The sequence below is a fragment of the Armigeres subalbatus genome, chromosome 2, assembly GCF_024139115.2.
Source record: "Armigeres subalbatus isolate Guangzhou_Male chromosome 2, GZ_Asu_2, whole genome shotgun sequence".
NCBI lineage: Eukaryota > Metazoa > Arthropoda > Insecta > Diptera > Culicidae > Armigeres > Armigeres subalbatus.
Window position 1 is genome coordinate 137,461,706 of NC_085140.1, and position 10,596 is coordinate 137,472,301.

At 38.5% G+C, this 10,596-nt stretch overlaps 1 protein-coding gene across 1 annotated transcript; it reads right to left on the bottom strand.

Moving 5' to 3' along the window:
• Window positions 1-231: 231 nt before the first annotated feature.
• On the bottom strand, window positions 232-2,858 carry LOC134215172 (solute carrier organic anion transporter family member 74D-like). The gene is made up of 5 exons (XM_062694413.1): window positions 1,904-2,858; window positions 1,580-1,847; window positions 1,323-1,520; window positions 1,123-1,264; window positions 232-1,064 (listed from the first exon to the last, which is right to left on the bottom strand). Exons 1-5 carry the CDS (start codon window positions 2,772-2,774, stop codon window positions 417-419), a joined length of 2,127 nt encoding a protein of 708 aa, XP_062550397.1. The 5' UTR covers window positions 2,775-2,858; the 3' UTR covers window positions 232-416.
• Window positions 2,859-10,596: the final 7,738 nt, after the last annotated feature.

A 10,596-nucleotide genomic window follows, 5' to 3' on the forward strand; every position in this document is an offset into this window, starting at 1 on the left:
GGCGTACAGGTCTAGCGTAAACTTTGATGAGCTCTACTTCTACCATAGCCAGCTCTGTTCTACTAGTTTTCTGATGCTTATGTGAATATGTCGATGAATATTTATTTTGTCAATTCCAGGTACTATGAAATAATTGCATACATAATAAAATGCGTTGATATTAGTGTTAATATTTAATATTATGATTGTGTACATTGAAAGGGAAATTTCTCATGCATTTGAAAATTCAAATAGTAGGCTAGACTTTATTTTGTAAAGATAACTGAATTTGGACATCCCATCAAAGCAAATATGTAAATTATCCGCCATGGTGCGTTGTGATAAGCACAGCTATTCTAACCTTGACGTCGACTGTAATAAAACTGGTTTATTATACCTTTTTACATTACGTTAACAGCTAAAACGTGTTCAACATCTTATTTGCTCTCGGTTTGTTCTTTCATCAAAACAACCATTTCGGATTGCTCAACTCCATTTTTTACGAACGGCTCTGCCGCTTCCGCATCCGGAGCGTCCGTTTGTTTTTCATCGCTCTCTTTCTGTTCCTTATCGTCGAATATTCGGAAATTTTTGGAATGCCACCAGGTGCCAAGGTCGAAGCACGTTCCCACCATGACCAGTGCGGCCGATGTGTAGTTCATAGACGTCCGCAGCGTTTGTCCGTCATACAACCAGCAGTTGCCTTGACTGGAACATGTTCGTCCCCAGAGAACGCACGTCCGATCGATGATCATTCCGAATATGATCGGTGCCGGTAGGAAGGAAAACAATGTATTGATAGCCATCGAAAGACCCAGCGAAATAGCCTTGTCGCGTTCTTCAACGCAGCGTAGACCAACCAAAAAGTTGGCAGCCGATTCCGTGCCACCGATGAATTTGTTCAGACAGACCATCACTATGAACATGTAGAACGGAGTCATGCAGTTTACGGGACAGCTTCCGGAAATTGCCGTTCCTTCCAAGGCTGATGGGTCGAATGAGGTATTGTTGTCAAAATCCATTGATGTTAGAAAAGCGTACGAAGAATTTAAGGAACCTTCTATACAGGAGCAATCTGAATATAGCTGCAACGAATTGAGATATGTCAAATTATGAATATGACTTATGATAGGAAATAATTACAATTGTCCCATTGAGCTGTTTAATTTGTTCTTTACAGCCAGCATGGCATGGTGACATATATGTGTTCCCATCACTCCCACAGATTGGGGCATATTTGACAAAATCACAGTTGCATCCAACGCTACAGCTGACTCCTTGTGAGCTGAAATCAAAATATTTATTCAAAATGTTTATTTAGTCACGAGGAATATATTACTCACTTGCTAACAATTGATGAATTATTTATATCATTGCAACCAAACACGGAGTACATTACTATTAGTCCTGCTGAGCAAATGCTGGTGAAAATATTCCACCCCGTCAATTGCCTGGACGTTGGTTTGATCTTTTGGATTACTGCTCCAGCGATTAAAATTCCCAAAGCAGAGAAAACCAAAGATGTACTTCCGGTTACCATGCTGGAATCAATATCCAAATATTATTCTCTACATTCATATCATCACTTAAAATAACTTACTTAGCTTCGGATGGGGTTAGCCTGTATTGAATTTCAATATATTTAGCTTGGAACAAAAAATACGGCATGTACCCAAAGAAGTAGAAAATACTCGCCGTATTGTTGAACACGTAAGCTTTGTTGGTAATCAACCGCTTTACAGTGAGTAAAAGATCTGAGAATGATGTTTCCGGTTCGAGTTCTTCGACGGTCGCTCCACTTATTCGACTAGCCTGTCGTGACAAAGACTTTCGCTCGGCAGCGCGCGGAAGAATCTTTGGGAATCCAGCTGAAATATCATAAAATTATTTTCACGGTTCATCTTGCTGCCATTGGATAGCTCACCGAAAATAGGAGCCACCAAGAGTAATGATACGCCAAGCGCAATCCAACCCGTCCACCATGCACCAATCCATCTTGGATCCGATGATCCATAACCTGGATCAATGTTTGGAAACACGAAATACCTCAAACACAGAGCAGCCATCGAATAACCCAACATTGGTCCCAGCCTCCTGCCGAAAGCCGACAGGCTGGACAAGAATGGAACTTTCTCTTTCCTCACATTGTCATCCAGGTAGGTTAATCCCAACGTAAAATACAGTGAACTTCCAAGACCGGAGAGGAAGCTTCCCAAAAACAGAAGCAGCTGCGGTCTCAAGTTTCCCATATCAGTTGAGCAGTCGGGTGGCAGCCGATCCATGCTGCACAAGTTATCTGCCGTTCTCGACACACCCACTGTAGTGTTGCCACTATGCTGCATAAGATCATCAATGCTGGGTCCATACATGAAATGCGGCAGCGCGTTCACGAAGCACGACAGTCCCATACTAGTTATTCCCATCGCTATCCACAGAGGCTTCCTCTTGTTGGACGCATAATACGACAGAAAGAACGATGACAACACAAAAGACAGATCCGATCCGGCCGTAATGATTCCTGCATTCTTGGAAGAAATTTGGATACTCTTCTCGACGGTGGTCAAAGTACCGTAGAAATATGCTGTCGTGGAACCGAACAAACATCCAACTATCCCGAATAAGAACACGTATAGCTTTTTACTCGCCAGCTTCTGCCATATTCGCCCGCGGCAAATCCAAAACCCGCACTGCACATCACGTTCACTGTAATCTGAAACGGATCGCTCTAATGTAGGCCTTTTCGGGCTCTCCTCTTCCTGGTTTATCCCGGTATCCAGGATTCCACTGCCGAACATTTTGTCAATATTATTTTGCTAACGGCTAAGCCACCATTCGAGTTCACCTCCGCCTCGAGTGACATCAAAAGATGAACTGATCCTGCGATCTCTGGCCTGGACAGGTGAAGATCATTACCATCGTTCGTTTATCAGTGGCGCTATCTTGGCGCATAAATCTTGATTGTGACTTGTGCAATCTGGTGTTTCCTTTTATGAGAATCTTAAAATCAGTTCGTCATTGTACAGCAACACGGTAGAGAGATTGGATTTGCTCTTTGATAGCGCATCTGGTGATGATGGGTATCCGGTGGCAATATCTGGCGCTAAAGAAAAACAAAGGGAAAGAGGATAAAACCCATAATTGTGAAATAGATCGGTAAGCATGACAAGTGAAATTGGAGCTATATGCTGAACATAATCTTCAACGGTTTAGTAAAGGTTCTGAAAACGAGTGATTAGCTAAAATTTAAAATTTATCTTTCGATAAGTAAATTTAGAAAAGTGTTTTTTGAGAGATAAAAAAGTTCTTCGCGCTTCAAAGTTCTATTTCGATCTACATAATTTTCATTTTTGAAATCGGTAATTGAAATGTGTTGGGATAAATTACACAGCACGCAAAAACGCTCCACGCCATTTTGCAATAGAAATGATTCAATTCACTTTTGGTAGTACAGACAGTTTAGTTTACTATATTTCATATAAAGCTGGGAAGGCTCACTTATTGTACAATACACATACAAAATCGCACATGTAGAGCCATATAGATAAGACATATTTCAGCTGGTAGCTCATCATGAAAAACACAATTGGCAATCGTTTGAAGGTGGCGCGATGAGAGTTGACTGCGCACATTTTGCTATCGTTTGCGCTAATCAGGTTAGTAGACGGCACGGTTTGTTTTTGGTTGATTAAGGACTTCAGATTTTACAAAACATTTTTCGAGTTTTTGAAAAGTTGTGAAAATTTTATCTAAAGTGATATAACCAGCAAATGCTATTTTAAAAGTCAACCCAAAATTTCAATAAAATCCGTAAGCGCAGAAAAATTTTGACCGCATTTATATTTTTTGACAGAGTCTCGTCTCGATCAACAGTTGAGGTGCGGTAAACGAAGGTTTACCACCTTAGTCATAAAACAGTTGCAGTGATCGACATATTAACAAAATTGTTCCAAAATGAACGATAAGAATGCTGTTTGCGCGGTACACTGGAATGGTATACTGCATGGAGCTTGAATGTTTTGTGTTATTTATTATTTGGCAAGTTTCTTTCAATGAACGTGTGGTGAATACATGTTTGATGTTTGATTAAGAGCTCTAAACATTACATCACTAAACATCATCAACGTTTGGTATATTTACATCCATTTGGCTCCAAATTTTAGCAAATTTCATAAACAAAAAGGCATAATCGTTGAAGAAAATTATCACTATCCGAGGCAGCAATCCAGCAAATTTAGCAGACCTTGAGATTAATGAATACTTGTGTTTGGAACAAGAATCCAAAGTGGAGATGTAAAATATTCAACAACAAAAAATTGCGCTTGGACAATGATAAGAAATATGAATGTTTACAATATGTAGATAAGAAATCGTCATTTACAAATATGAAAATCGTGTCAATAAGAGAACAATTTGAATATTCAACTGCACCTTTTTTTGCCCGAAATTTAGAAGATTTCAGAAATATGGCTTTCAAGTGAAAACCCCTTATTAATTTACCTATCGGTATTTCTGCTCACAAGAGGTCAAAATTAGTGATCCTACAATGAGAAGTATATGGAGTTGTCAAAGTGTGATCCAAACAGAGGGCCGACATAGCTGTCACAATCCATAGATTAACTTATTATAACATTCACCCCAATAAAATGTTCATGATAGTTAACGGATCATAGTTCCAATTTTACTTATTTTGGATAAACAACTATTTCTCGAGGTGTCCAGTTAGCCTTGCGAGTAAAGGCGTAGGATTGCCAATCCGGAGATGACGAGTTCGATTCTCGGTCAGGCTTAGGATGTCTTCGGGTTGGAAACTTTCTCGACACCCTGGGCATAGTGTATCTATTGTACTTACCACACAAAATACATACTTATGCAAATGGCCGGGCATAGAAAAGATTTCAATTAATAACTGAAGAAATGCTAATAGAAGTTGAAAATGAGGCTAAGTTCCAATTGAAATGTAGTGCCCATAGAACTGGTAACTATGTTTACGTCGAATGTATACCAGGTAATTAGGCCGTTACAAATATTTAATTAACATTTTGACCTACTGGTCTCCGAAAGGTCAAGGTAAAATAAATATTAAAATGAAAAAAATCAAAAAACTCCTCGGATTGTTAAAGAATGTTTTGAAAATCCTCAAAATTATTCGAATTTTATTTTCTTGCCCCATCAAAATATTATTTTTCGCAAAAAAAATACGAGGGGCAGGGAGACAAAATAGTTTTTAAATATTTGTATCGGCCTTAGTAAGCAATCACAGTTCGTATTCACCTTTCGTAAGAGCAGAAAGTTGTTGTTCACGGTCAGGATGCCTTTATTGGGGGGTGATCTGACTTTCTATATCGAATATAGATGAAATTGTTCACTTTGTGAAATCTTTGGATACGGATTCCGCAAGATTCGCACAAGAAAAGTCCGTTTTTTAATTATCAATTGGAAGAAGCAATGCAGCGCGCATTAACCTTTAATTCGGAAAAGATTTAATTTTCCATTATGCGAATGGAATAAATGCAGCGGTATCCATGTCACATGCGGATGTACGCGTGTACGATTTGCCACCAGAGGTTGCTGACTCCGAGTTAGTTGCGTAGCTAGGTAAATGTGGGAAAGTAAAGGAAGTGGTTCAGGAAAAGTTGCCGGCTGAGCTATGTTTCGACGCTGAAACAGGTATACGCGGCGTTTATATGGACGTGAGGGAAGATAGGGTTTCTTACCCCATTCCCGGCCTAACATGCATACGACTGCATTATTTAATTGATATTTATGACAGGAAGCAACTTTTCCTGAATTTCGTGGGTCGTGCAATACTGCAAAGGGGTTCACTTCTGCTTAAAAATAGCTTTTCTTGGTAAACATCGTTTGAAAAAGCTTTCATTTGATTTAAATTAACGATGTGCTGCACTCATTTCAGTCATATCGATTGCATATCCGGCCCACAGCCAACCCAGCCTAAGCAAAATTTCGCTCAATCTCTCAACATCTTACTCTCATTCTCTCTCGGGATGGTAGAAAATGCGACGTAAACAAAAATATGCACGTTCAACGCCAACATGATGCCAGATGGTATTATTTATTATAATTTTTATTTGGTTGAAAAGATATATTCACTCATCCAAATTACTTCCAAACGCTTAAAAACTATATTTTTTTACTTTTTGAAATCGAGAGAATTATAATTAACACGATAGCGTCAACTAATTAGGTAGTTTTCCTATGAACTATGAAGGATTTTTTTTCATACTAAAAATACTCCTGGCCTTCTGGCAGCACGGTGCGGCTAGAAGTTCTTAGGCCGAGGTGAATTTTTGATCGGCTCGAGGATACATTTTTAAATGTATTCTAATATGTTTATATTAGTTCTAGTGAAACGAACAAATAGAAAAGATTAAAGTGCGCGAGTTTAGAATTATTGTGTGATGATTAACAGATTGAAGCAATGATTGTATCGAGAACTGTGACGATTTTCAGGTAGGTGTTTATATGAAAATACCGTTTTGTAAAAGTGGAAAGATTCACTCCGGCTCAGTGGTGTAGCAACGGAGAGCGAATGTTCGGAATCTACATTTTTATTTTCTATAATTGGACCAATTAGGAGTGAAATAAATAGTTGGAAAATATTGAGTATTGTGCGAAATAAATGGGAGACTTTTTAAAAATTATCAATCATAAACCTACGGCTTCCAAAAAGTATGAATCCTTAGTTTTCTGTGCAGTGAGCCGGGAATCGGGTCCATAGGCCCAAGTAGTGATTTACCCTATTCCTATCTCACTTCATTTTCTCAATAGGAGGGGAATTTTTTTTTTTACAACCCGAGCAGGAGCGACGACTTCGGTAACAGAAATTGGTATGAAGAGCCTTGCATAAGGGGTGAAATACCAAAAACTTATAAGCAGAATACTTGAGGCATAAAATGTTTAGGTATTTCAATACCAAACGAATAATAGTTGGTTATGCATTTGGTATTGAAATTCAATTTAATAACTGAGTATGTTATGGCTTAAGTATTATGTATATTAGTTTTTGTTATTATTCCTTTGGTATTTTACCTCTTATGCAGCTAGTTCATAACCGAGTATGGTATCAATAACAGAATTAGGTATTATTGAGCCAATTTCTCCTGCTCGGGAACGGCTACAAAAAAATTTTTTTTTTGTGAGACGGATGGTCACTGGATACCTCGGATCCTTGCTAACGGCTGACAACAACGTTAGTCGTGAAATACGAAGGCGCATCATCAGTGGAAGTCGGGCCTACTACGGGCTCCAGAAGAAGCTGCGGTCGAAAAAGATTCGCCACCGCACCAAATGTGTCATGTACAAGACGCTTATAAGACCGGTAGTCCTCTACGGACATGAAACATGGACAATGCTCGAGGAGGACTTGCAAGCACTCGGAGTATTCGAGAGACGGGTGCTTAGGACCATCTTTGGCGGTGTGCAAGAAGACGGTGTGTGGCGGCGAAGAATGAACCATGAGCTCGAACAACTCTACGGCGATCCCAGTATCCAGAAGGTAGCTAAAGCCGGAAGGGTACGATGGGCAGGACATGTTGCAGAATGCCGGACAGCAACCCTGCAAAGATGGTGTTCGCTTCCGATCCGGCAGGTATGATACGGCGTGGAGCGCAGCGAGCGAGATGGGCAGACCAGGTGCAGAACGACTTGGCGAGCGTGGGGCGTATCCGAGGATGGAGAGATGCGGCCTCGAACCGTGTATTGTGGCGTCAAATTGTTGATTCAGTGTTATCTGTTTAGATGTTAACTAAATAAATGAATGATGATGGTCACTGGATGAATTCCTGCTACAACAGGAAAACAAGGAAACAAAATGTGAAGCCAAGCCATGAGACCAGGGAGCAGCAGAAAAAGGAAAAGGGAGTAGTACGAATGTTTCGTGTGCTGGTGTAATATCGGGAGAGGAATCGTTGGAGAATATGACCAAAAGGTCGGAAGTAGTACAAGATTATAACGAAATCGAAATGGACAAGCAGACGGTGATGTACGAAGGGAATAGAAGGAAAATACCAAACAAGGAAAAGGAATTGAAGGAAATGCAAAAAGAAAATTAAGCGGATCAGCAGTGGACGTTGAATCAAAGAAAAAATCGCTATTTCGGGTAAAAAACCCTTCGTTTAAGCTTCCAAGCAAGAACTATTATTAACTATATTAATTTTAAATAAAATTAATTTAAATAATTTTAAATAATATAATGACTGATTCTGGCTCCGTAGAGTTGTTTTTACGACATCTGAGCCTGCCAAATAAAGAAACTGAACAAAGAAAAACCAGTAAGCATTGAATGAAGGTTTCAAGTGGCATTATATGCGCCTTTAAGGCAACCAATTAAATTCCCATAAGCCCTATAGTCGCCTTAAATGCAATTTTAATGCAGGTTTTGTTTCAATATACGGCTTAAGGCCACCGTCACGCGGGTTTGCGCTTTATATGGGAGTGTGGCGTTACGCTGATTTTAGAACAACTATTCTGATTGAAATATTCGACTACCGAGACAATAATTACATCATAAATCTGATATTCTTTGAAGTACGTGAAAAACAATTTGATTTTTTCCGGGATACTTCGGGGACTGCTGAAAGGTGCACACAAATATACCACCCAACGACTTTTTCCTCGAATTACGCGAAATTCGAAGTGGTGATATATGTAATTTTTGTTGTAAACTGTTGGCACAAGTCAAGAGGATGTGTATGTTCTACTTGAGCATTCAAAACTCAATTTTCCGGGAAAACTTCGAATTTCCCAAGTCAGGTTAGTCGAAAGTTCAATACGGAATTGTGACTCTGGGGGAGGAATAAAAAATAATCAAAAAATTCCAAAACTCATGTGGAAGTGTATGATAATGAAATCAATGAAAATCTTTCAGCATAATTTCAATATCTCATAAGTTTTCCCTGGTTTTCCAGAATTTTACATGAATTAGATAGTGGAGCGTTACGAAGCGCTAAAGAGGGAATCGAAAGAAATATAAACGTATCGTTCCGGTCTTAGACGATCGGTATGATACAAGGTCCTCGGTCGGCGCAACCGATACCCGTATACGAGGGGATCTTTTTTTTTTTTTTTAACTGGTTTTATTTGCTAATTATCTAATACATGCATTCATCTCTTAGACTAGGTGTTCCGTGTTTTCTTAACACTATCATCCTTATTTGCTATGTTATATTTTTAGTTATTATTAATACATTTCAATTGCCTCTGGCAGTTAGAATTTTTCCTCTGGTTGAATTGAACCATGTAGGAATTACAATGTTTTCAACTTAAACTAATCTTAACCTATTTTATACTACGGGTACAAGGAGTTAATCGTTGCAATAGAAGATTGCAACGATTTTTGTCTAAAATTGGAAATTATTTTGTTGGACATTTGTTGCAATGTCTCAATATTAGAAATTCTATGAAGTTCATTGGTACTATATCACGGAGGCAACTTCAGAATCATTTTCAGAATTTTCTTTCTGGTATTGCAGCAACTAGACTATATTGGCACAGCATACAACATGGCTGGTCTAAAAAAATGTTTGTAAATCAAAAGTTTGTTCTTAAGACAAAGTTTTGATTTTCTGTTTATAAGTGGATATAGACACTTAATATATTTGTTACATTTGGCTTGAAGGCCTTCAATGTGATTTTTAAAAGTTAATTTTTGATCTAGCAGAAGCAGATTTAGCTTCGCTAGACCAATTAATTGGAGCCCCATTCATAGTGACAATATGTCAGCTGCGGTTTCAAATAAGAAGCTCTCGGATTATGTGGGAAAATTATAAGCTGAGTTTTGGAAGCATTCAGGAAATTTTCCATTTTTGCAAGTAAGTGGAGAAAATATCCAAACTTTTTTGCAATCTACTACAAATGACACGAAGGCTTCGCCCTTTGGCTGAGAGACCTGTGTCATCTGCAAACAAAGATTTTTGACACCCTGGTGGTAAATCAGGTAAGTCAGAAGTAAAAATGTTATACACAATGGGCCCCAGTTTGCTGCCTTGGGGGACACCAGCCCTTACAGGTAATCTATCAGATTTAGAATTCTGATAGTTTTCCTGCAGTGAGCGATCTGATAAATAATTTTGGATCAGTTTAATAATGTACAGAGGAAAATTGAAATTCATCAATTTTACAATCAAACCTTCATGCCAAACACTGTCAAATGCTTTCTTTATATCAAGAAGAGCAACTCCAGTCGAATATCCTTCAGATTTGTTGAGCCGAATTGAGTTCGTAACTCTCAATAACTGATGAGTGGTTGAATGCCCATGGCGAAAACCAAATTGCTCATCAGCAAAAATAGAATTGTCATTAATATGAACCATCATTCTATTTAGAATAATCTTTTCAAACAGTTTGCTTACTGAAGAAAGCAAACTGATCGGGCGATAACTAGAAACCTCATCTGGATTTATATCCGTCTTCAAAATTGGAACAACTCTTTCGTTATTCCATTTATCTGAGAAGTATGCCAATTGAAAACATTTGTTAAATAAATTAACCAAAAAGGATAAAGAGCTCTCAGGAAGTTTTTTGATAAGTATGTAGAAAATACCATCATCACCCGGGGCTTTTATATTTTTAAATTTTCTAGTAATAGATCTCACTTCATCC